The sequence below is a fragment of the Acartia tonsa genome, chromosome 14, assembly GCF_053477335.1.
Source record: "Acartia tonsa isolate MP-2025a chromosome 14, ASM5347733v1, whole genome shotgun sequence".
Classification (NCBI taxonomy): Eukaryota; Metazoa; Arthropoda; class Copepoda; order Calanoida; family Acartiidae; genus Acartia; species Acartia tonsa.
This window is the reverse complement of record NC_137273.1, coordinates 33,537,082-33,565,069: the sequence shown is the minus strand read 5'-3', so window position 1 is coordinate 33,565,069 and position 27,988 is coordinate 33,537,082. Positions and strand designations below refer to the sequence as shown.

General features: G+C 30.3%; 2 protein-coding genes across 3 annotated transcripts; one reads left to right on the top strand and one right to left on the bottom strand.

Annotated features, from left to right (window-relative positions):
* The first annotated feature begins 927 nt into the window (after window positions 1-927).
* On the top strand, window positions 928-10,968 carry LOC145306596 (uncharacterized). Of its 2 annotated transcripts, none has more exons than XM_080148804.1 (13): window positions 928-1,513; window positions 1,719-1,757; window positions 1,964-2,053; window positions 2,585-2,683; window positions 2,859-2,927; window positions 4,923-5,021; window positions 5,258-5,356; window positions 5,676-5,774; window positions 6,190-6,285; window positions 6,777-6,818; window positions 7,961-8,050; window positions 8,686-8,769; window positions 10,569-10,968. In XM_080148804.1, exons 3-13 carry the CDS (start codon window positions 2,041-2,043, stop codon window positions 10,622-10,624), a joined length of 846 nt encoding a protein of 281 aa, XP_080004930.1. In that variant the 5' UTR covers window positions 928-1,513; window positions 1,719-1,757; window positions 1,964-2,040; the 3' UTR covers window positions 10,625-10,968. The 2 variants fall into 2 exon arrangements, with proteins under 2 accessions (XP_080004930.1, XP_080004928.1); XM_080148802.1 differs by having other exon boundaries at window positions 2,859-2,963.
* A 1,911-nt stretch (window positions 10,969-12,879) lies between these two features.
* Window positions 12,880-26,644, bottom strand: LOC145305892 (sulfoacetaldehyde acetyltransferase-like). Its single transcript, XM_080147748.1, has 18 exons — window positions 26,138-26,644; window positions 22,662-22,726; window positions 20,975-21,047; window positions 20,337-20,512; window positions 19,991-20,144; window positions 17,303-17,391; window positions 16,946-17,064; window positions 16,581-16,711; window positions 16,406-16,478; window positions 16,179-16,219; window positions 15,903-16,001; window positions 15,659-15,798; window positions 15,311-15,465; window positions 14,979-15,163; window positions 14,744-14,827; window positions 14,222-14,314; window positions 13,805-13,856; window positions 12,880-13,553 (listed from the first exon to the last, which is right to left on the bottom strand). The coding sequence occupies exons 2-18, from the start codon at window positions 22,715-22,717 to the stop codon at window positions 13,441-13,443; spliced, it is 1,833 nt and encodes a 610-aa protein (XP_080003874.1). The 5' UTR covers window positions 22,718-22,726; window positions 26,138-26,644; the 3' UTR covers window positions 12,880-13,440.
* Between the last annotated feature and the right edge of the window lie 1,344 nt (window positions 26,645-27,988).

Below are 27,988 nucleotides of genomic sequence, written 5' to 3'. Positions count from 1 at the left end.
TTTTTAAATTTTTTAATAATGTACAGCAAATTATTTCCTTTTTATCTCATGTTTTGAAATTTATAAGATAGTTAGAATAAATTACAGAAATAATGAAAGATTTAAAGAAGAGAGCGTCAGGGGGGGGGGTCGAGGGGGGTTTCCCCCCTCAGGAGAGGGGGGGTTGAGGGGGGTCTCCCCCCTCAGAAAAAGCTTGGGCTTAAATCTTCAACAAATAAAGAAAACAAAATTATTTTAAAAATTTCTTTTTTATGTTAAATATTATTATTTTTGTGACACTTGATTTTGAATGACAAAAAATGTTGAAAAAAATATTACCCACTGTATGAAATGTTAAATTAGAAATCAATAATGATGTTGGAAAATTTATTCTCATTTTATACTCTGAAAAAAGGAATTGACAAAAAATAATAATTTTTATTCCAAACTTTTAAAACAGCATGCCTATTTCTTATTGGTTGACACTCGAATCAAAATAAAATAATGAATATTATTTAAAGACCAGAAATAAATTTGAAATAAATAATTTTCTTTCCCCTATATTTTTTATTCCAAAATGCCAAGAATTAATTTTGAAATAAAATAATTTTCTTTCCAATATTTTTATTCCTTTTTCTTATTGGACGTCATTTTGTGTCCAATGAGAGACTAGTGTTTAAATATTTTAAAGCTTATTACAGCATTTATTTTGAATATGATAAAAACAACATTCTCACATTAAATGTGATAAAAGTATATAAAGTATATAAAGTATACTTTTTATTATACCCTTAAAAAAAGATATCACTTGTGCTAGTCTCATATAAAAGCTAGCACATTATACTTTTGATACAACATTCTTAACATTTTCTCAGAAAAAAATATCCAGTAGTATTACAATCATCTTATAAGTCTTTTATTTGTGCATTTAAAAAAACGGCCAAAAAGGGAAAAACATTCCTACAATCCCTTCTGGTGTTCTTATAGAGCTGAGGAAGTTATCTCAGAAAATAAAGGAGATATCATCATACATTAAAAAGTAAAGTTGGTCAAAATTTGCCTGTCCCTTCTTATTGTGGCCTGTAATTATGCTGCCAAATTCGGTATACAGCTGAACTCTGAAATCCTTTTTTTATTTTTTTATCACTGGGGTCTTTGCTATTGGATCAAGTAGTTGTCTTGGTTATATATACATCTGTGCTTTTACAATTAATAACCTTTCAGGCAATTACATTAATACATATGGAATCACTTAAACAGGCTCAAACTATAACAATTGAGAACAATAACTTTATTTTTAATTTTAGGATTATTGTGATTGTGATCAAATCATGAATAACTCCATTTATAATTTTAATTGATCAATTTTATTTACTTTCTTATAATTTTTACAAATATAAATAATTCTTTCATGATTATTTACTTTCAGGTGAAACAGCACTTGACTGGGCTGCAAAATGTGAAATTGGACATGATTCTGAATATGAAAGTGAAAAGAGATGTAATGAAACTGTAAACGTTCTAAAAGAAAAAGGTAGGTTTAATTGTTTTTATTAATAATATGTATTAATATATTTACAAGGCTAATCTTTAGTTATTTAGCTACAGCATAATTTGAATTATGCAGTTAAGTCTAAGGGTATCTAAGCTATGCAGCAGATGGCGATGCTTTGGTATATCGCTCATATAAGATTGTTAATCTTGCATTGTTATAATGATTAATTAATAAAAACTTATAGGAGCAAAGACAGGAAGCCAGATCCAAGAAGATATAGATGGTAATTCTAATTCAAATTCTTAATGCTCATTTTATTTCATTGACGTCAGTTGCCAAAATTGTCTATGTTATTGTTATATAAAGCAGTTTCACAATTGCATGTTCTTGAAAATGGATCTTTAATTAAATTTAATACAATTGGCAAGCTGAAAAGTCAGAATAGTTTAGATTTATATGATAATTTTGACAAAGTATTGTAATTTTTAGACTTTTTGAGTGCATCTGCCAAGGGTGATGCAGAAAAAGTTAGAGCACTACTAGACGAAAGTATTAATGTTAATGCCATGAATAATGAAGGTAAGAGTCTTTACTGTCAAATTTATCCTTATTTTGATCCAATCATTTAATTTAATTTAGTAGCTGTTACACCTCTAGAGGTCTCTAGGGTGGGTTATTCATATCAATAATAATAACAATAAAAGGAAGGGATTTCTTTGTTCAAAAGGAAAACCATAACAGTCCAGCAGATAGTGAGATCCTTCAATACAGACAAAAAATACAACTTTATATAATAGAATAACAACTCTATAATTAATTTTATCTATCTGTCTGTCTATCAGTACATAAACTTGACAGTCATTTCTTTAGTTTGTAATACGATAGGGGAATTGTGGTTTTCTTTGCATCTAATTAAGATATGCTGGATTCTCTCTTGATTAGCAGACAATAATTTTAGACAATTTATTTACTCAAAGAACATTTGAATCTTATGAAATCATTTGAATGTAACACTAGATGAATACAACAGGATAAAATCATAAAAAAGTTGTAACATTTAATTATTGTTGTTAGAATACTTAAGCCTAATTTAAGATTCTGTTTGTACAGGAAAGACCAGCCTTATGTATGCAGCTGAGAATGGAAATGAAGAAGTAGTCAAGATATTATTACAACATGGAGCTAATATAGAGGCTAAGGATAATGAGGGTGAGTGATAACATTTTCATAATTTACATCCTATTTATATAATTCTTTTTATTTATAAGATATTAAATCTATCTGTTAAATTACATTCATTAATCAATCAATTATAATAATGACTCAGCTTAGTGAGCTATAATAATTCCATAATATTTTTCTAATATATAAAATATTAAACTAGGAAAGAACAGTCTTATGTGTGCAGCAGAAAAGGGACACCTAGAAGCTGTCAAGATATTTTTAAAACATGGTGCTGATATAGAGGCTAAAAATTATAAGAATTATGGTAAGAAATAAACTGTTTGAAGGGTATATCAAAATATACTCTGACACCTGTAGAATCATACTGCAGAGCTAAAAATGTGAATAATAGCCCATGTTGATTTTTATTAGGATTTAAAGTTTATTTTTTACTATAGCTTAAGCAAAGTTTGCTAAATATTGACATGTCTTGTCTTTATAGGTAACATTCTTGCTTACAAAGCATTTTTGTTTACAATATAACTAGTGGCTTCGCCCCTAGCATCTAGGGGCTTTGCCCCAAGAGGTTTGGTCAACCTATTTTTGTGCTATTTCACGCCAGGCTACAATTGAATCAAGACAAAAGTAAGTGCCAATCTCTGGGACCTATGTATGGTGAAATTAGACATAAAACCATATGATTATTCCAGGTAAAACCAAAATATTTCAGTGGGGTCTTTTTGAGAAATTTAGATTTGAAAATTTTAAGTTTAATTTTCATCCGCTAGGAGTTACAGCATAATCATGACAAGAAAAGCAAAGATTATTAATTTAAGATTTTGAACAACTTTGCTTTTATGAAATTTTTCATAAAACCTCTCTAAATATGATTTATTTAAGGCTGAATTTCCGTGACCTTAGCAAAGCAACTGATAAAAATGGCCAATAATAAACCCCCTTCAGGAGTGGTTTTATGAAGAACTTTATAAAAGCAAAGTTGTTCAAAATTCAAAATAAATATTCTTTGCCTTTCTTGTCATGATTATGCGGTAACTCCTAGCGGGTGAAAAATGAACTTGAAATTTTCAAATATAATTTTCTAAAAAAGACCCTGCTCAAATATTTTGGTTTTACCTAGAATCATCATGGTTTAATGTCTAATTTCACCATACATAGGTCCCAGAGCTCGGCACTTACTTTTGTCTTGATTCAATTGTAGCCTGGCGTGATTTAAATTTAAGAAGAAAAATAAAGTAAAATTTTTTTTGGGGGGGGAGACATTTTTTTGGGGGGTTGGAGGGGGGTAGTCGATCTCCCTTTTTAATTTTAGTTTTAAAAAGAAAATTATTTTTTTTTGTGGGGGGGTGTATTATTCATTTTTGGGGGGGTTTGGGGTGACCCACTCCCCAAGAAAATAGCTTAAAACCATCACAGGACCAGTAGGTATATTCCCTTAAGAGTAGAGCCCAATCGGTTCAGTGGTTACTGAGATCTTAAGCTTCAGACAGACAGACAGACAGACGGACAGACAGACAGATAGACATCGTACTACTTTGTATTATAGATTAAAAGAAAATGATATTGAAAAATAGCTCTATTGATTTTATTTATGAAAATTCATTAAAAGTTGAAGATTTAGGGGATATGTATTTATTGAAATGCAACCCATGAAGATTTAGCATTAAACAATGACAAAATCTTTAAACTTTTTAAAAGGTGTCACAAAGTGACTTATATCCAATATAATAAAATAATTTTTATTTAATTAAAATGAAAAGAATGAAAACTAAACACATGAAAGATTTTATAAAAATTTAAGATAATAAGTTTGAATGATTTAATTTTATATCATATTTGTAAATGTGAGAGAAAAAAAAGTATTGCATAATAAATTTTAATTCATTGATATATTGTAAAGAATTAATTTTTAATGAGTTTTGATAGATGATATCAATACTAACATACAATATTTATAAAGCAAAACAGTCTAAAAGCTGAGAATTTTACCCAAAAAAGGAAAGACTCCTCATTATTCAGCAAAATTTAATTTATAGTAAAAAATACACTTTAAAATCCTAATAAAAATCGATGTGGGCTATTATTCTTATTTTTAGCTCTGCAGTATGATTCTACAGGTGTCATATAATTTTGATATACCTTTCATAAATAGGTTAAAACAGTTTAACATCTTCATTATATCTAAAAATATTTATCCTGGTTATAAACTTTAAATATATCTGTTACTTAATAAGTAATATGTATAAAGAATCTGTATTTTAATTAGAGAGAACCAGTCTTATGTATGCAGCATGGAATGGACACCTAGAAGTTGTAAAGTTATTATTAGAACATGGTGCTAATATAGAGACTAAAAATATTTATGGTGAGTGATTACATTTTCATTAAGACAATGGATCTTTATGATTATAATCTATAAATCTCATACTCATACATACATATATATTTCATTTCATTATCTTTTATACCTTTACACCTAGAAGTTGTAAAGATATTATTAGAAAATAGTGCTAATGTAATACACTGTATATCTATCTATTACATAATATATTTTTACCTATCATTCCAGTATCTTGGTCAGCTAAAAATATATCCAACTAGGAAAGACCAGTCTTATGTATGCAGCACAGGATGGACAACTAGAAGTTGTAGAGATATTATTAGAACATGGTGCTACTATAGAGGCTAAGAATTATGATGGTGAGTGATAACATTTTTATTATATCTAACTATCTTTAAATGTTTCCACTGATAATATTTTAAAACTTTACTGGTCAATTTATTACATAATAAACAATAATCTATAGATCTTTTAATTGGGCAACATATTTTAATTGTGTATTCATATAAATAGGTTTGAATAGTCTTATGTATGTGGCAGAAAATGGAGAATCTATCTATGTTTCAATTCTTTTGCCATTTTGACAATAATCCATAAATATGTTTGTTTACTGTATCTAATAAAAATACATCTAACTAATTTTTTGATCGGTTTTCTCTTCATATTATTTTGAACTAGGACGAACCAGTCTCATGTTTGCAGCAGAGTTTGGACACCCAGAAATCGTCAACAAATTGTTAGAAAATGCTGCTGATATTGATACTACAGATGAAAATGGTAAGCTACAAAATTGATGAAAAAATTACATTATAACAAGCCTAAAGAGAAATAAGTCTTCTCTAAAATTAGCCTAGTAATTTTAATATCAAGAGACACACAGACATTTTTAAATTATGAAAATAATAAAATAATTATATCTAACATCAGCTTGATAAACTAAAGAATCAGTCAAAAATTGTTGTCAAGTCTTGATGGTGTTTTTGTTTAAGTACTTTTTCTTTTTCATCTGCTAGCAACCGTGATTTTGCTAGTTGCGTTAAGTAGTTGTCTGAAAATATTTGATGAAGAGAAACTTTAGCCTTTAATTTCATGATTATTGTATCTGTGATTAAATTATAATTATTTTCATTGATAATACTAGTTGATTCTTTATTACAAATATAGATATTCATTTCATTATTATTACTTTAAGGTGAAACAGCACTTGACTGGGTTGCAAAATGTGAAAGAATGATAATATTTTTTGTGAATAATTGTGATGAGACTGTAAAAGTTCTAACAGAAAAAGGTAGGTTTAAACGTTTCATCAATAATGTTTTTCATACATTACTCATATTTAATAATTCATCTACAGCTTAATACGAATTATGAATTATTATCATTGAATCAGAAAACAAAAAAGAAGCATTAAATATCTAATTCAGATTTTCTTAAATATAATTTTGTATATATAATTTACTGATTTGTGTTTTATTTTCTTTACAGAATGATTTAGAATAAAAACCTTGTTTTTTGAATTTATATACGAACAGTACAAAGATTTTATTTTGATAAAGTAGCCTTTGGCTGAGTTGGATCAAAAGCTTTTAAAATGTATTATACACTATACAGTTAAGTCTAAGGGTGGCTGCAAATGAAGGTAGCTGAAGCTGAGTGATGTAGAGGGTGTCTTTGGGGGCTCATCTAAGCCACGCAGCAGATTGCGATGCTTTAGTATATAATCCATTTCAAATTGTTTATCTTGCATTGTTATAATGATTAATTAATAAAAATTTATAGGAGCAAAGACAGGAAGAGAGATACAGGAAGAAAAGATCAAAGGTAGGCCATCAATGCAAACATTCTTTCAAATTCAACAGAGTTAGCCCTTATATGATTCATTGATGCCAGTTACAGTATTAATTTTTTATTGTGTTTAATTTTGCAACTCTGATTGAACAAATATAAAATAAACCAGTTCGACAATTGTATGCTTTTTCAATAAAAATTTGATTCTCTAGCTTTGATAAAAATCTTAATAGTTAGGATTTAAATCATAAATTTGACAAGTTATGCATTATTTTGAAGGGAGTAAGGGAGAGGACAAAGGGCAATTAATTCAATTTAAAAGTTTTCGCTGAAAGGCCATGAAATCCAGATTTATCCAGAAAATTTGAAGGAAATTGTAAAGTGTGTTATTAAAATTCAGCTATGTAGAATGATGTCTGTCTGTCCCTTAAGATCTAGGTAACCACTGAACCGAACGGATTCTACTCTTTAGGGAATATACCTACGGGTCCTTTAGTGGTTTTAGGCTATTTTATTGGGGGGTGGGACACCCCCATACCCCCCAAAAAATGAAAAAAATCCCCCCCTCGATTTTTCTTTTTTCTTTTAAATATTTAAAATTAATGGTGGAGTGGGGGCTTCTCATCAGGTGCTTATTTTTTTCTTTTACTATTTTTAATTTGTGGGTTCATCTTCAGAGGTAATTATTTTCTTTAATTACCTCTTGGGGAAAAGTCCCTAGGGGCTAGGGGCGAAGCTGCTAATAAAACTATAAAATAAGAAAATAGTTCTAAGAAAAAAAGCATTCATTTGAAAACTAGATTACCAGTATATAAGACTGACGTAACCATTCTGTAATTAAATACTAGAAAAAATCGTCTCTGGAACTTGTTCACCCCATTTTTAGATTTTAAAATGCCATTACATACAAGAATTGAATTTAAGGGTTTTTAGATTTTATCTATAAAATTGTAATTTTGGGAGAAAAAAAAATTGTTAAAACCAGCCATCTCATAATAAATTTTTCTGACGGCTACTTGTCTGGTATATTCAAAACTAACTTACGCTAGTACCCAAAATCAGTCAGAACCTGCTAAATTCTTGCACATTCCCTTTAAGCCAGTACCCAAAGTCTGAGACTCATAAAAATTGAATATTTGATCCATTGTCCCCTCCCTTACTACCTGATTATTTAGACTTTTTGAGTGCATCTGCCACTGGTGATGCAGAAAAAGTTAAAGCACTACTGGACAAAAGTATTAATGTTAATGCTATGAATGATGAAGGTAAGAGTCTTTACTATCAAATTTCATCTTAAATAAAATTCTAAAGATGACAATTAATTTGAGTCATGTGCTTTCTTTGATCCTTAATGGTCAGGTGGTAGCCTTTTTTTTATTTCATTTTCTGTTTTAAAAATGGAGATCTTTAAGTTACTAACTTTTTAAATATGCTGCTTATAAATAACTTTGAGTTGTAATTTATTTATCATCTCTTTCCATGCTTGGACAGGATCCCAGCAAACTTCGCAATTTGATCCAGGTAAAGAGCAAAAATATTATTTTACTTAAACTTAGCATTTTATATATCAAAATATCCTATAACAGTACATTACAATATGTAATATACGTGTTCAAGTCAAGTTAGGTGCCAGGTATGATCCTGCAGGTTCTGTTTCTTCAGGTCTCCAGCAATTTTAAATGATTCCTATGACATCAATTTCAAACTTAGATACTAAAATTTTTAACTTAAGCATATCTATATCTAGATTAAATTTAAATTTTTGTTAAAATCAGCCGCCGTTGGTGAGGGGGGCCTGGGAGTGATGTGTGGACGGTGGTCAATTTCAGGGACGCCAAATACTTTTCAAAGTGTAGTCAAAAGTTTTGGTCTTTTTATTTACCTAACTTTAATAATTCAGGCGAAACAGCTCTGGACAAGGCATTGGAATGTTCTACATATGATATAAAATGTATTGAAGTTGTTGATATTTTTACAAGAAATGGTAATCTCTTAATTTTCATTATTTTTTTAATGGGAGAGGAAGGGAATTAACTGCAGTTCATGGTAAAATATTCCTGGTAACGAATATTTCTAAAAATCTATGAATTTTAAAGGCTGCTAGCTGCCAAACAGCTGAACAACAGATCATGCCCGCACACTGTTTCAAGTGGCTTAATAAGGCCTACAAATAATCTGGAATAGCAATAAATCAATAATGCATAATTATCTCGCAGTGCAGAGAAATGCGCGAAAAAGACCTATTTTACGCGTTTTATTCTTCAGTGAAGCTTTCCCTGTGCATCATTGGATCTTGGCTATTCCAGATTATTTGTAGGCCTTCTTATGCCGCTTAAACCAGTGTGCAGGCATGATCTTTACCTTCAGCAGTTTGGCATCTAGCAGCCTTTAAAATTAATTGATTTTTGGAAATAATTGTTACCAGGAATATTTTACCGTGAACTGCAGTTGATCTGAGAAAGGAGTTACTCCAAGGATAGAGGAGGTAGTTTAGAGGGGGTGGGGGTAAAGATGTACTTCTTCCCCTAAAAAATACGCACTATAATAAATTTGATGGATATCTCATTTAACTGTGCACTTTTCAAATTAGTTTGACCCTCCCCATTTTTCCTTTCTACTATACATGAAAAAGAAATTTTTGGCAAGTTTCATCAAATACTCGCGTCTAGCATACACCAAATCAGCGACCAAGAAGATATTAAAAAAATGTAATATCTTCAGTTAAACTCCAAGTTTGTGTGGTTAAAGGGAGTGTGAACGTAATAATTTCTCATCTGATTATCAAATCTTAACATTTTCTAGGCACATTTCACTACACTGATCAACCAAAAACGTCCTATTAACAAAAATGTCCAGGAATAATGCCTTGATTTTATGGTATTTTGGGAGGGAAAAAGGAAAAAACAGGGAAAATCTGAACGTTTTTGTTTCTTATAATGTTTGTAGGGATATTTAACTTGTCATATATAGTTGAAACAATTTACTTACTGTTAAGGATTTATTTTATGATATAAAATTGCCAATTAGTTTTTTTTATACCGTAGTAATTAGGTAATAAAGACCTATTTTAAATTCGTATTATTGACAAAAAAATACCTCACTGTCTACAAAGGATTGAATCTAATAGGTTATTTAAAATAATAATATCCTTTTTTATTGTGTTGGACAATAAATAACCCACTTTGGAGAATTAGTTTACACTTTTATCAGACTGTTTATAAAGAAATATTGGGCCTTTATTATTTACAAATTTGTAATTAAAGGTGGGTGATAGATGGGCCATCGAAAGTTAATTGGATACTAATAAAAAACCTGTTTCTTGATTTGTTATTGTATTTGGTTTTCCATAAAAAATATTGCTTATTTTATCAATTTCTAAGTAACTATACATTGGTTTAAAGCAAGAAATATGTTAAAAGTCAGCTTAACTGTTAGGAAAATTCAAGAACTATGTGAAAAAGTTTAATTTTAGCTATAATGAGAGAAAAAAAGCAATTTAATGCACATTTTATATAATACGGAAAATTTTTTCCTTTCCCTTTACCTTATAAAAATCGTCGGAAAAAGCCGTTTTTTAGGCAAACAAAAGCGCGTTTTGCTCTATCTGTGAGATATTATGAATGAGATAATGTTAAGATTTGATATTAAGATGAGAAAAATTTACGTTCACAGTCCCTTTAATATTATTGTTGTTTATTTAGTTAAGTTAAAGTGAAACTATTCTATAATAAAACCCCGTCTGTCTGTTTATTCCACATTTTTGAAAATAAAATTTATTTTTAGGTGGCAAGAAAGGGAGCAACTTAAAGGCAACAGCTGATGAATTTGATTTGCAATAACTACTGATTTAAATTTTAAAGTATAGGTAAAAAAACCCTTCTATTAACTTTTATTTTTTCCAATTTTATTGTAATAAAATATTAGTATTTCCAGTTTTGTGCATTAAAAATATTATTTGTGCAGTGTTTGAATCTTATAGTGGTTAGGTATATCTTTCTTCTATTACCCACGTAAATCTTAAGATGTATCTTATAAAAAATTGCAATTATACTTTTTATTTTGAAATTTTATCATTTTGTATCAACTATGTTTTAAGAATATAGGAAAATAAACTAAGTTAAAAAGCTCTATTTCTGTTTTTTAAAAAGATTAAATAATTTAAAATAAATGTTGTTTTCGCTTAGTTTTTGTATATATATTATAAAGGGTGGGGCAAATAAAACCGGACAAATTCTATTTTTCAAACAAATAAACATAAAATCGTCAATTTTAAAGATTTTATTAAATTACAAAAACTGGGAAACAAATTGGGTATAAGACTATTAGATTATTCAATAAAATCGCCTCTAGCCCCAATCACCGCCTCTACCCGCCCCCTGAACCGCTCGCAGGCCCTTGACCACCATGTCCCTGTCCAAGCTGGCGAAGTTCTCCTTAAAGAAAGCCTGCAAGGAATACCACGCTTTAACTGCTGAAAGACTGCCACAAGTAGACCCAATACCCAAAATTTGAAGCCTTCAACAAAAAAGTTCTAGGCATTTTAAAATGACATTTTATGTACAATGAAATTTTGAAAGAATTTGAATGCTAATGTTAGAAATTTTGAAAATTAAACTACGTGGCCTAGAAACAAAATAATAAGCTTATTTTTGTCATAAATTTAGATTGCCAATAACTAATTATATATTTGAAATAAAAATACCCATTTTTATAGTCAAAATCATTAAAAAAAATTAAGTTTAACTTGCGTTGTACCGAGTGTACTGTAGCCAATCAGAAGGCTGAATCAGCTTAGCAACCAATCACAGCTGAGCTTGCAGAAGTTTCCCCCTTTTTGTCCGCTATGATTTTTGTTTAAAAATGCAATGTAAATTGATTTTTTTTCATAGATTTTGACAATGAAATGTGATGTTTTTATTGTAAAAATGTAATCAGTTACCGGCAATCTAAATTTCTGACAAAGATAAGGTTATAATTTTGTGTCTAGGCGACGTAATTTAATACTGTTTTTTCTTTTTTGAGCATTGGAAATCTTTCAAAATTTCCATAGTATATAAAATGTTTTTTTGAAATGCCTAGAACGTTTTTGTTATTGTAGCTAATGGCTTTAAATTTGGGGTATTGGGTCTACTTGTGGCATTCTTTCAGCAGTTTAAGCGTGGTATTTCTTGCAGGCGTCCTTTAATAAGGCCCAATAGTCCATTGGATTAAGATAGGGGCTGCAAGGAGGCCACATCTCCTTCGGGACATGAGTAACCGCAGGATCCAAATTCTAGAACAATGTTCTATACCTTTTTAGAAATGGCAAGACGTTTTAGCTAGGGTTATCAGCGCAACCCATAGTCTCAAACGAGTTTCAGGGTTCCATATGGCCCCAGAAGTCCAGAACCGAGAAATATTCAAGATTTTAAACATTTTTTGACATCTCAAAATCTGCCACATTTCACTTTGCCGGAGTACTCCGAATCCGCCTTGTTGAACATATGCGCGGCCAAATCGGAGTACATGGCCTCCATCATCCAAAGATTTGTATGGGCAAAAAGGTCATTACCTAAGCTTTTTATAGTGGGGTCAAATGTCCTGATTGGTCAAGTAGTTTTGGAGCTACGGCTGTTTGAAAAATGTCTGGTTTTATTTGCCCCACCCTGTATATCTTACAAAAATAGTCTATAATCGTAATCTAAAGTAATAGGTTGTTTATCTGAAGCTAATTTCTCTTGAATTGCTGGTCTGAATGGATTGTACTTTTTAGGGAAGCTTTGTAAATTTCTTTGGTTTAGAGGTATTTACCTGACCTTCCCTAGAGGCTATTAGCGAAGCTTCATGATTCTTTTCTTCTGTAAGGAGGCGAACTGCTATTTTTTAAGTAACAAATTAATTTTGCTTAAATGAATTAATATCCTGTTCATTTTGAATTAAATCAAAGTTCATATTTATTAATATTCCATTCTGCTAGACTAACTTAACATACAGATTAATCAATAAATATAAAAAAAAATTTCAAGATATATTAATTTTGGGGGTTTAAATCTCCCCACTGTTGTGGCAAAGACCCTAAAGCCTAGAAAAAAATGCAATTAAAACAATTAAAGCATTAATTTTATATTTTATTTATACAAAATACAATATTTAAGCATCATCACTAACATAACAAAATAATATATTTACTATATAATAATTAATGTTTATAATTAGAGCACCAAAACTAAGCTACAGTATTTTATGAAATCATGATTAGCTTAAAGAGTTATTGAAAAAAAATTTCATCTAACTTTTTAAGCATTTCCTTTTATTTCCTCTTACTTTGTTTAAGGAAATATTTTCCCTGTCAAGTTATTTTATCAACATAAGATGAAGTCTTAATGTTAATGTGTGTTGACTAAGTAATTTCAATTTTGACAGGGATACTAATTCAGTGTAAGTCAGATAGATAAACTAAATTAGTAGATTGTAATGAGGGTGATATATTTGTCTTTTTTGCTCTTTTTGTAAAGAGATGCAGTCAGAAAATCAAGATAAAAGTATCTGTTGATAAAGATATAAAATCATTTATATATAAAAAAAAGGGTAAATAAAAAATCTAAAAAAACTGCCAATAAAAATTACTTAAATTTCATAACTTAACTTTTTTACTTGATTAGTGTCTTTAAGCATCTTAAACAAAGCTCTTGTACTTGGGCAAGTGTCTGATTGGTTTGGAGAGAGCATCTCTTCTGAATGGATCTGCCAGGGTCTTGGAAACCATGATCTCCAGAACTCCAGGTTTACCTAGAAAAAATGAAAATCTCGTAACCATACTTATTTACTACAACACCTATGGTTAATCTTTGGTTAATCTTGTATTTAATATCTTGGATCAAGTAATTAGTAAGCCTTCTGACACAACAACATTACAATTGCAATGCAAAAACGAACCTCTATTATAAGCATGTTTTTTTTACTGATAGAACTGCTAAGATTTGTTTGAAATTAGAATTTCGAACATAAATTGAGATCTGTTTTTTTTTATTAATAATTACCAGAGTTGATTAAAGTGGTCAAGGCTGGTCCAACCTCCTCTGGTCTATCAACCTAAAATTACAATTTTATTGCATTTTTTTGATTTTTACAAAACATTGGAACTTTGTTTTATTGAATATAATTGTATTTTTTCTTTTTCAACAAACTATCTATCCTCTATCCTTTTTTTATTGCCCCTGACCTGAAATGATGAACAGATTACAGGTCAAATCCAAAAAAGTGCAATTTTAATGCATATTATCCAGGAAAAAATACTAAAAACTTGTATTATAGCTTATTATTACATATGATCCTATTACTCAAGCACTAATCTGTTAGTGATTGACAGACTGACAGATAGCAATAAATAACATTAATTACAAACATACTTCCATTAAGAGTTGTAGTGTAGCTTTGTGAAAAAACAAAATTCTGACCTTAATACCCTCAGCACCCATGACTCTGCTAACTTCAGCAAAACTTGGATTCTGAATGTTTGTACCCACAAATCTGTCACTGTAGAAATCCACCTAAAAGTAAACCAGTTGAAATTGAACATGAATTTATGACTATTTAATGGATTGGCTGTCAGTGGATATGTAACAGATGACTCTAATTGCATATAATTAATTGCTAGATTGCTAAGTTACTCTAAAACTAACTTTGTTTGCTCATCCGTCAGTCAGCCATTCTGTACTGCTATGTGGAAAAGCTGCTATTCAAGATAGATGGCTGATTTGTTTGTAAAGATTCCCTTAACAATGAAGAATGCGGGATGTAATTTATATTGTCCAACGGTCTGTCAGTCGTGTTACAAAATATAAATATTATAAAAGTATATGAATATGTAAGAAAGGTTTCACAATTTTTGTTCTTTAATATATTAACAATCTTTGTTTTGTTTTTTATTGCCAATCATAAGATTCATTATACTTAGATCATCATTTTGATATTTGTACCTGATTCTTTTTCTCAGCTCCCCACTGTCCATTATTGAAGACAACAGCAATTGCTGGAATATTTTCTCTTACACATGTCATCATCTATAATCATAAAATATTCATAATACAATTTATATTTATTGTATGAATCCCATACAGAATTTCCATTCCAAAATATAAAGATATTAACAACCAAAATAACATTACAATGATGAATTTCTCATGTAAAAAGGATAATATTTTTTTACTTTACCTCATTCAAAGACATGCCCCAGGCCCCATCTCCAACATAAGCTATGGATGGGCGGTCAGGTGCTCCCATTTTGGCACCCATAGCACAGGGGAAAGAATAGCCGCAGTTGCCAAATGACATAGCTGCAAAAAAGCTGTTTGGGTTCTTGAATCTCAGATAGCTGTTGGATACAGAACATATGTTTCCTACAAAAAAAATTGTTGTAAATTTATCATAAGGTTAATTAACTGAGTCTTGATTTTTTTGTATTAAATCTTAAATCAAAGTTTAGGCTGATATAAATAAATAGGTTTATGTAGTAGTAAGTAAATTCATATGATTTTAAGAATTACCTATATCAGTTGAAACCATTGCATTATCAGGCATAGCTTTTTCTAATTCTCTGAGGGCTGTTCTAGGTTCCATAACAGATTGTCCACTAGGAGTAACTGACCAACTGTCTAATTCAGACTCCCAAGCTGCTTTTTGAGATTTAGCCTCTGCTAATCTAAACAAATATTGGAAAATCCAGAGATAAATAAAAATCATCTTTTTAGGCTACTTTCTGTCAAGAATAGTCTAGAGTTTCTTTGACTTATAAAGAAAATAAATAGCTGGTTAGATGGCCTATAATCCTCATCAACTATAAAAAAGGCTTTCTTTAGACAAACAAAGAAAAAAACTGAAATAATTAACTTTACCTAGCATCAGCATTATCAAGACAAACAGGAGAAACCGCAGACAAATTCTTAAGAAGAGCTTCAGTGGTAAGCTTAGCATCACCAAGAAGACCAACATCAATCTTCTTGGTCAGGCCAAGTCTTCTGGCATTTGATTCAACCTAATATGAAATTAAGGTAAGATTATTCTCAACAAACTAATGTTAGGGAGGTTCTGATTTTGATTTGCATAATATTTCAATTAAATGCAATTGATTTTGAGTACCTGTATTATTTTGGCATCCTTTGGCCAGTAGTCAAATCCATATTGGGGTAGAGCACCAAAAGGACCAAGTCTGGTACCAATAGCTAGGACAACATCAGCCTAAACATCACTCAAAATTATTAGATTTAGTTTAATAAAAAAACAAGTATAAGAGTGAGAAAGAGAAAAAACCCTTGGTACATTTGAAAGCAGATATTAAAAACCTAAAAGCAAAACCTTCAAAGAGACCAAAATGATAAATTGTTTAATATCAAAGATATACAAAAACTCTTTTACCTTTGAAATAGTGTTCATGGCTGCCTTGGAACCCTGGTATCCTAAATAATGTTTGTAAAGTTTTTAGATTCTCGTATGATAGAAGAACAAAGACCACTGTTAGAATAAACTCTGATTATCCATATAGTTATATTTCCTAAGCTTTTTGTTTTATGTTGGACTACTATAAATAACAAACTAAATGTTCTAATATACATGTTTGAAATTCAATTAGATTAATTATTTACCTAAAGGACCCATCCATAATGGGTGATCAGAAGGGAAACTGTCATTGTGAAGATATGTTGAACATACAGGAACCTAGGCAATTTAAATCACAGAGCATATTGACATAAGTTGTTGGATCTGAAATCTTGAGTTTTAGATAATCAAATTATTATTTTTGGGTGTAAAATCTAATACCTTTAATGCCTCAGCAAGAGCCTTAACAGCATTAACACCATCAGCCATAACCACTCCTCCACCAGATACAATCACTGGGTTCTTGGCTGAGGCAAGTAACTCAGCTGCCTGCTTAAGAGCAGCTGGTCCTCCTAAATAAGATTGATTTGTTTGCAAAGTATGAATAGAGCAAAACTTACCTTACCTTTAAGGCAGAAAATTGCAGTTATTTTGTAAATTCAATTGACTATTTTAGAAAACTTTTTAAAACTTAAAAAGGAGATGTCCACACAGAACTCATTTGAATAATAATAAATCAGACTTTTATTATTTCATTTAGTAGTGTTAAACCATTTTGATTTGATTTTTTTCTCAGTATAGTTTACCTGCAGATCTTTCAATGACCATAGGTTCAGGTATAGTTGTTGTGAGATCTCCATAGAACATGTCTCTGGGTATATTCAACTGAACTGGTCCTCTCTCCATTACAGCATAGTGAAAACACCTTTAATTAATTGTATTTGTATTTATACGACAACAACAAAGTGGGAAGCTAGGACAAGAAGGTCAAGGTTTGTCATGAGATAACCATTTTAATGATGCATTTATGACCTTTTTATTATATGACTTTAATTATTAGTTGTAGTAAAGTTAACTAAAGTTCAAAGAAGAAGATTTCCCCATGAGTACGTTGAACAAGAAAAAATTAAGAGGAATAATAGTAATTATGATAAATAATAAACCTGTTAGTGTATTCAGCCATTCTTTTTGGAGAGCAGACATGTGCTTGATACTTTGTTATCTCAGAGAAAATTGGAAGCTGGTTGGTTTCCTGAATATTAAATTTTGAAATATAAAATGTGCATGGGTTTAAAAACAATAGTAGGCTTTAAAGGGACTGTGAACGTAAATTTTTCTCATCTTAATATCAAATCTTAACATTATCTCATTCATAATATCTCACAGATAGAGCAAAACGCGCTTTTGTTTGCTTAAAAAACGGCTTTTTCCGACGATTTTTATAAGGTAATGGGAAAGGAAGAAATTTTCCGTATTATTTAAAATGTGCATTAAATTGCTTTTTTCTCCCATTATAGCTAAAATTAAACTTTTTCACATAGTTCTTGATTTTTCCTAACGGTTAAGCTGACTTTTAACATAATCCTTGCTTTAAACCAATGTTTAGTTACTTAGAAATTGATAAAATAAGCAATATTTTTTTTATTGAAAACCAAATACAATAACAAAGCTATAAACAGGTTTTTTTATTAGTATCCAATTAACTTTAGATGGCCCATCTCTCGCCCACCTTTAATTACAAATTTGTAAATAATAAAGACGCAATATTTCTGATAACAGTCTGATAAAAGTGTAAACTAATTCTTGAAAGTGGGTTATTTATTGTCCAACACAATAAAAAAGGATATTATTATTTTAAATAACCTATGAGATTCAACCCTTTGTAGACAGTGAGGTATTTTTTTGTCAATAATACGAATTTAAAATATGTCTTTATTACCTAATTACTACATTATAAAAAAACTAATTGGCAATTATATATCATAAAATAAATCCTTAACAGTAAGTAAATTGTTTCAACTATATATGACAAGTTAAATATCCCTATAAACATTATAAGAAATAAAAATGTTCAGATTTTCCCTGTTTTTTCCTTTTTCCCTCCCAAAATACCATAAAATCAAGGCATTTTTTTCCTGGATATTTTTATAAATAGGACGTTTTTGGTTGATCAGTGTTGTGAAAGGTGCTTAGAAAATGTTAAGATTTGATAATCAGATGAGAAATTTTTACGTTCACACTCCCTTTAATTAATTTATTTTTAACATTGAAATTAAATCTCTTTACTCTTAAACTGTTTTTAACCTATTTTTAAAACATATTGTGGTATCCGCCGAGGATAAATGGCAGACACCGGAGTTCAATTAGATTACGGCAGTGTGACAGACGTGGACACCTTACTATAGAGAAGCTACGCTTCTCTAGCATTCACTAGATAATAATCAACATCTATTTCAGTTGTCACTTTATTGAAGGTTTAAAGGATACTAAAGCTATATACAACAAACAATAACTACATGGATAGGAATAAATAATCATAACATAAAAGCATTATAATACATATACAATAGTCAGTTTGGGCAATAATGATCCCCCATCCCTGGAAAGGGTGGGGGGAATTAAGAATACAGTTAACCATAATAAAAAATGACAGATTCAATCATTAATTCTAGGCATAGGGAGGGGGTCGTCAGACCCCTTCCCCAGGACTCGGGGGAGGGCCATTGACCCTCCACCGAACCCCGGTCAGGGGTGCCATATGCATGGCTCACGGTTGCCGAATACCACAATATATCAAAAATATACTATGACACCAGTAGAATTAAACTGCAGAGCCTAAATTTGAATTAAGTCCCCAATAAACTTTTTTGAGGGGATTTAAAAATTAATTTTACTGTTGCTGTGGTCTTTTTTGATCAGAGCAAAAGGTCTTTTTTTATTTGGGTAAAATTCGTAGCTTTTAGAGTGTTTTGCTTCATATATATAGTATTCTGGTATAGAGTAAAATTAGGCCTTTTGATTTCATCTAAATTAATTCATTAAAAACTTAATTCTTTACAATATATCAATGAATTAACTTTATCGTGCTTGTTTTCCATCACTTATTTAAAACACAAAAAAATTGGCTGTAAAGGGTTAAATAGTGAAAGATGACAACAAACGTTTACGCAATACAACAAATTTTTTTTGTCACATATACAAATATGATAAAATATAAGATTATTCAAACTTATTTTTTAAAATATTTTTTAAAAGCATGTATCTTTTATGTGTATAGTTTTCATTCTTTTCATTTTAATTAAATAAAAATTATTTAACTACATTGGAAATAAGTCACTCTGTGAAAACACTCTTTTTTGAATTGTAAAAAACTGAAATGAAACAAGACTTTTAATTGGTTCAGACTTCAGAATAATATGTTTTATTTTAATGTTAAATTTCTTCTATATAAATTATTGTTTTAGAAAAAAATTATTTGCATCGAACAGAGTAGAGTTTTTATTATTGTATTGATATAATCTGAATCACATCAAATTGTTCTGTAAGAAACAATTTAACCCCAAACTAAAAAATGCTTTTGCTTCCATCAAAATGATCACAGCAACATATAAAATTGATTTTTAAATCCCCCAAAAAAAGTTTATTGGGGACTTAATTCAAATTTGGGCTCTGCAGTCTGATTCTACTGGTGTCATAATATATTTTTGATATATGATAAAAAAATAGGTTAAAAACAGTTTAATAAAGTTTATAACAAGACAAACTAAATCTTTAATGAAAATCTATGCAGGAAATCTTTTAAAGTCAAGATGACAAAACATAAACTAAAATTTGCATATTAAAAAAAATACCTGAAACCCACCAAGGCCATTGGTCAAAGAACCAGTTTCTGGAGTAATAACCACTACAGGTGAATGCGCCCAGTAGGCAGCTGCCACTCCAGTCACAAAGTTAGTGATACCAGGTCCATTCTGGGCAATACAGGCGCTTGGCTTGTTGGTCACTCTGTTCTCATGATAGGTTTGTCAACTTTTCATTGAATTATTTACACTAAAAATACTTTGTCCTTAGAAGATATTTAATATTTGAATTAGGTTAAACAATATATTGCTATGTAATAAATTGCTAGTTATGTTAATTATATATATTTTCATCATATTATTCTTAAATTTTTTTATGAAAAGTTGTTAACCCTGCCTAGAATATCCATCAGCCATGTGAACCGCATTCTGTTCATGTTGGACAGAGACAAATCTTATTCCAGCTTCAGGGAATATATCAAGAGCATCCATGAAAGCAGATCCAACAATACCAAAAATGTTGGTTAGTCCATTGGCAACCAGGGTCTCGGTAAATGCCTCACTAGATGTCATCTAAATTAAATCTAATCTTTTATTTTCCAGCTTATACTAACAATAAAATTAATTCGAAAAAAATCACGAAACTATACATAATTTCAGCTGTTATTGGGGGTCAACACTTCGTAGAATTGACGATCTCTACATCTGCCCCCCAAAAATTATTTTAGATTTATTTCGCTTGTTTGTTATACCTTATACCTGTTAAACCTATAGAAATTATTTTCCAAATAGAGTTTTTGTTGCATATATTTTTACCTTTTCCTTGTCTTTGTTAGCAAAGATGTTGAATTGTTTTAGATATTGATGTAAAAGTTTAGAAGAATTAGCATTTTTTAGGCTTATGCATTACTAGATAGATTTTTAAAACCCATGAAAAAGGTGTTTTTTGAGGATTGAAGCTGCATCAATTTGTCTATTCAGGAATGCATTAATTTTTAAGACTTGCTTATAAAGGTTAAATAATCAAAATGATACCTGTGTTGGAGTAGTTCTCCAAGCTGGTGAATCCTGGAAGTGGGGGATTGTTGTGCTTAAACATCTTTCATAACTAAACAACAGTTTTTTTAAAGTTGTTCTATCGCTTTCAAAATTTGCATGATCTGATGATTCAAAGAACATTTAGGAACAATTAAAGAAGAGCAGCAGGTCTTTAATCGTTACCAGAAAGTCCGAAAATCCATTTAAATCATGTCGTCTTTTACCTTTTTTGACAACAACTTTTTATATGAAATATTTATCAAATTCATCTGATTTTTTGGAATTCTGAGACAACATAGTACAATGTTATAAGCGAAGCTTCTCAATAATCAAGTCCTAAAATTGTAAGAATGTCCTTAAACATTATTCTGTATTTAAGCAGTTTTGCAACAAATTTACCTCAATTTTTTTATACTTGTACAATACATTTATATTCTGCTTATTCAGTCCTGACACTCTACAAGTGTTAATGTTCGTTTTTCATACCAATCAAAGCTTTGCTTTTATGAATGTTGTCATCCTTGTTATATTTATCTTTAGCAGTGCTGTTAATGAACTTTGGACTAGAAAATTAAAATTTTTAAAGAATACATTGCAATTTTATTTATGTTTTATTCAGTTATGAAATAATAGTTATTTCTCGTATCGTATTATAAACGGCTTTCCGCGGATATAGAATGTACAATTATAAGATTAAAACTAGTTTTTTTAGCCCCGTGGTGCCGAAGGCACCGGCTTAAAAAAACTGGTTTTAATCTTATGATTGTACATTTCTATATTCGTAGAAAACTGGATAAAATACGATGCTAGACATAGTTTTTTCGTATGGATGAGAACCGGTTCCTATCCACCGGATTCGAATGAATACGAGAAATAAATTTCAAATTTCATATTAGATAAATTCAATGTAACAAAACAATGTCTTGTACTTTTAAACTTGATTTTGCAATAATAACATAAATTTTTAATTTTAATGCTCAAATCAAGTTCTGCGTGCTTCTTTTATTTTAATTATTTACTTTAAAAAAAGCAAATCTTACTTTAAATAAAGAATAGAATTTATTGTTAATTTAGGCATATCATAATTGTCCTATCGATTTCATTGCATGATAATGAGTCACAAATGTCAGTTAGGCACGATTTAGAAAGCGTAGCAACTCTATAATCATTAACAGAATGTCCGTATGTTCATTTTAAACATCAATTATCCTAATCATCTTATTTTTGAAATAATTATGCCTATGACAACAAGTTGCTCTTTCAAAATGCAAAGCCTTAAACATTATACTGTATTTAAGCAATTTTACAAAAAAATTTATGTACAATTTAGTTTAGATTGATATTCCCATTCTCTACACGCGTTAATGTTTCTACTATTTGATTTTAAAGATTTGCTTTTATGGATTTTTTTCATCCTTGTTAATTTAAAGTTCAATCGCAATTCAAATTGAAATACGCAGCTAAACAATTATATTTTATAAAAAAAAGCGCAATAGTAGTCAAGCCGACCTAAAAAATCGACTCCTGACAAGCTACAAGTTTCACTTTATTAGAGTACATGATAAACTGGTGTAAGGTCCAAGTAATAATAAATCCATTTTTACAGGTTAAAAGTGCAAGATGTATAACTGACAAAATATCCACACTGTAACTTATGAAGAAAATTGCATAAGAACACACTTACCCAGGGTTCACGGCTCTCTTGGTAAGGTTCTTAAGGCTCCAAAGGGCTCGGCTCATTTTGAATACCTAAAAAAGAGTAAAATAAATCTTTGATCAGGATCTTTTAGCACTGATAGTTCTCCCCATCTCTCCTCTTTATTTTTGCATACATTATAATAGGGGGGGGGGGGGGGAGGGGTTGTTTTTTGTTTATTACTGTAGGTCAGAAATATAGGCCCCAATAAAACCAAATACCAATTATTGAATTTATATATGACATAAGGTGTGGGGGGGGGGGGGGTGGGAGGGAGGTAACAATTCTCAACCGTCACTTGGTGGGAAAGCACCTTTAGTAAACATATGACTATTTAAACCATAAAAATTAACCATAAAAGTTTTTGTTCTTTTATTGATTTGCCATTAATATCAATTTAGTCAAAATTCAAGTGTAGCTTTTTAAAAGTGAACTAAAAAAACAATCAATCAATTGAGGTTAGGTTAGATAGAGACGATAGAATGTTCTTGTCAAAGGCCTAATTAGGCACAGCCCAAAGAATGTATAATTATATATTTTATGTTTTGTTGCTTTATATTTAAGGCCTTTAATCTACCTAATGTTTGACAATAGGATAGTACATGGCAACTTTTTTTATCAACTTAAAAATCAGTCTAGGAATGCGGGTTGTTTTACAAGAGTAACAAAGAAATGTCTAGCAAACAACATAGACTATTACGTTTAAAACCTAAATGTACCCAGGGAAATATATAGATAATGCACGTTTGTATTCGTTAAAAAATATATATATCAAATAGATAGAAGATGGCAAAAAAAGAGAACGAAAAGTGGGTTTATTGTTTTGCAAAAGCAAAAAAAGTAATATTGGATTATCTGACATTGCACTTGCTTGTATTTCATGTAATCAATAATAATCCTTGTTTTTTTTGTTAAATTATATCCTTTTACAAGGTTGAGGGGACATTGAACTGTTTATAATAATGTTTTCTTATTCTTTAACTTGATAATTCTGGGGACTTTAAAAAGATTTTGATTGGTTAGTTCATTAAATTAAATTAAATGTCCAAACGTTGAAACGTTTCAATTATAAATTGCAATCTACAGAAGGGTTAATTTTGTTTATCATCATTGAGGTTGTACATCAATTTATCGGCCATTGTCATATCCCGTAAAAACCCTGATCCTCAATGTCTTAGCAACATTTCAATACACGGGGAAATAAAGAGATGACCATTAAAAGACAGTAATCCTTAAGACACTTTAAACTTCCTTAACTAGCCAAGTGCAATCGAAATCAACCGAGACTTACTAACTATATGCACAAGGTAGTATTTGTAGTTTATAAAATATCTTAGGGTGGTTTACTTCCATTCGCCCTCCCCTGTAGGATATGAGAGCAAATATGATATAAATAATAAATTACTTTCAAGGATGCACAAAAGATACAAAAATTGAACAATTGTAAAAGAAACCAAGCATAATTGGTCATCAAATGCAATGCACATAGTAATCTATAATACAAAGTAGCTTGATGTCTGTCTGTCCGTCCGTCCGTCCGTAAGTCCGTCTGTCCATCCGTCCGTCCGTCCGTCTGTCCATCCGTCCGTCCGTCCGTCCGTCTAAAGCTTAAAATCTCGGTAACCACTGAACCGATCGGTTTCTACTCTTCAGGGTATATACCTATTGGCCCTGTGGTGGTTTTAAGCTAAAACAAAAAAATCCTCCCCCCCCCTTTTTTTTTTTTTTTTTTGCTGAAGATTTCCTTGGACCTTTAACGAATTTCGCCTTAATTTTTTTTATCACCTCGTGGGGCAATGCCCCTAGAGGCTAGGAGCGAAGCCGCTAGTAATTAATTAAGGTGACATAGCAAAAAAATTCAGTTTTTCATTTCAAGTTTAATAATCTCAGAGTTTAAGTTATAATAAATAAAAAAAAGCTTTGATTTGAAAGAAAAAAAAAACATAGCAAAGAAACTGGAATGATTCCTAAATCAGATGGCGTCATACTTAAGGCCTTAAAATCAAATCATACTTGATTAATATAGAAAATATTACATTTATTCATGATAAAACAAATGTCAAAGTTTAGGAAGCACTAATTAAATTTACAATTTAAATCTTAAATGCTTAAATTGTCGGTGAACTGTAATACATCAATTGCATATGCCATAATGAAGTTTTTAAAGTGCCTATATAAAAGGGGATAAATCTTAAAACTTTTGGTCGAAGTATACCGAATGACGTCATATTAGAATAGTCCATTATTCTAATATAATGTCTTTCGTGATACTTCGGCCAGGTTTTTTTTTTAATTTAGACTATTTTTCGTATGCACTATGAAGAGCTTTTTCTAGTTCAAAGAAAATGCAAAGCTCTAAGAATTTTTTCAATTGTTATGTTTATTTTTTTCTAACGTCGACCTCCCCCTATATCCCTGTAAGTAGAAGAGTTAAAAAGGTGCATCTCCTCTACAATCATATGACCATTTTCTGATGAACTGAATTTTAGTTTCCAAAAGTGTGCGTAGATTCCGCGTCCTATCTCAATATTTGCTACTAGCTAAAAAAAACTTCAAACTTAAAAAAAATCAAAATTTAAAAAATTTAAATTTTTGAATGTATAAAGTTTAAATCGTTTATACATTAAATCGCTTTTCCATTTGACCGGAGTCGCTGAAAATAGGGTCTGTAATAATTGGGTTATCTGCTGTACACTTTAGGAAACTAGGGCTCGAATAGGAAATCTGTTTTCAGCTGATCCATTTTCTACTTTAATTAAAAACAAGTTTTGGATTTGATGACCAATCATTGTTACTGTGGATTTGTACTTCTTTTTGTATTGAATCTAGTAAGGGATGGACAACAAAAAACAGATTATTTTACACTTCTTCTTAATCTGCTATGTACAAGCTATCAAAGCCAAAATTTAGACACATATACTACTTTTCTTTTATAAGGATTAAATTTTTTATTGCTAATAATATCTTTAATTTTTCAACTGCATATTATATACAGAAGCTATTAAAACTTATTTTACAATAATCATATTGATTTTTTTGTATGTAATGTTTTAAAAACGCTGCTTTTCTTTAATTAGGGTCAGTCCTTACGTCCGTACGTAACAGATAGCCTTTATTGTTTACTTAGGAATGATGGAACTGTCGATTAAAAAAAATTGTTTGATGATTCCTGAAACAGTTAGGTATGATTTAGGAAGCATCTCAACTCTATAATCTTTACCAGCCAATCAGAGCTGATTTTTTTATAACGATTCCTATGACAAGGTATTATATTAAGTGTGAAGCGTCTCTATAATCAAGTCCCGACTTTTGCAATGAATATATACAATTATCATAAACTTATAAATCAACTTTCTGCTTATAAAGTTCTGACGCTCTGCAATGTGTAATGTATATCTGTCCTAACGTATGATTTTAGAGCTTCACTTATATAAATGTTCTCATCCTTGTTTTAATATACTTACTTTTTATTACTGCTTGCAGGAAATAAACCAACTAAATCACGCAACCTCTTCTCTACTTCTTATGTTGTGTGTGCGCGAGTGCGTGTTTCTCTGTAACCCTGTGTAGCTGAGCGTACAGTGAGAGTGAAGGGGAACTGGGAACATGGCGTCACAGTGGCCGAGTATATATAGGCCGAGCTCAAAACCAGGGTAAAATACCCGAAATCCATGACGACGGCGGTTAAAATCCGCCATTTTGAATTTTGACGCCATTTTTGAATTTGGCGGGAAACGCTGTTTCTTGTGAGCTAACTTTCATCCTTCACTTTTACTATAAATGATCACAACTAACCATTTTTGCAGATGCAAAAATGAATTTTTTCAGCCCCACAGTTACAATAACAAAAAATTGGGACTGCCAACATTTTTTGCTGATTTTTCTGCATATTTTTCATTATAAAAATGTTAGAAATGGTTGATACAAAAATGCTTGGAATACTAGAGGATAAATTACCCTGTATTTTGTTAAACTGCGTAGCCATCCATACTCTAGAAACTTGAATTACATTTCTAATCATTATCATTCTAGTTCTTGTAGGACTAATTAACAAACCTCTTTTTTGCCTTTATCCTTGACCAAAAGTAAAACTGAATTACCTAGTTATTGAAAAGGAAGTGGCTTTGGGTTCGAAGCCTTTTGTTGAAGATGTAAAAATAGATCATACTGCTCCTGAGGGAAATGCCTTGACCATTAAAATTGTATTTTTTAATACCATTAAAAAAGAAGACTTTCCATTATGACCTGAAACCGGTTGGTATACGCTGGATTAGAATAGGTTCTCAGCCATACAGAAAACTCATGTATAGCATTATATTACAGACAATTTTTCACAAATAATAAAATAAAAATCATAAATTAATAACAGTTTTGTTAGCCGGGATTTCAGCACCTGGGCTAAAAAACTGATTTGAATCTTATAATTTTTCATTTGTAGATCCGCGGAAAGCTGTGTAAAATACGATGCGATAAATAACTATTACAAAGTAAATTTATTTTAATCTAAAGGGGTTAAATGGTTCCTTTAGTAAAACCCTGTTTTCTGCCGGATATTGCGCTGAAATTAAAAAACCCACCAATCTAGCTCTTAACAACAATAACATTTAAAAACAATATTAAATATTTTTCATATTATTTGATGCGTTTTTTCTCATATTTTTTTGCACTTGTGACTTTGAAAATATGTTGTTTTTGTTAATCTTGCGTATTTTTTATTATATTTTGTACATTTTATTTATAGAATTTTAGAGAATATATAAAAACTTAATAACAGGGGTTATCTTTTTATTCAATGATTTTTTAAAGTACTTTTATAAATATTATTTCAATGTAAAGTTTAATTTTTTTAAGGTTAAAACAAATATTCAAAAGAGAGGTATTTGTATGGTTTTTTTTTTAAAAAAGATCTCTTAAACTGTTAGGCAGATACGCTTCTTCAATCTTATGGATAATCAACTGCTGTACAAAATTTTTCCTTTTATAGGTGACCTTAGTTTTGGTCTTTGTAGGTTTTAAGTTGGTTACTTCAGGATCATCTATGTCACAACCACCCCCCTCCTTCCTCCAACATAAAACATAACTTTCCCCAGAAGACTTGTCCACCAGATGCTAGGGGCGAAGTCTAAATTTTTAGAATGTTTTATAAGGTTATAATTGTCAACAATACAAAACTTCAGGGAAATTTCCCCTTAAAACAAGATGCTTGTGCTTTGGCATAGACTCAAGGAATGGAATAAAAAATCTGAATATAAATTGGGACATTATAATTGTAGAGGATTAGAACAAAAAGAGGGTGGTGTAACTGTATTACTGCT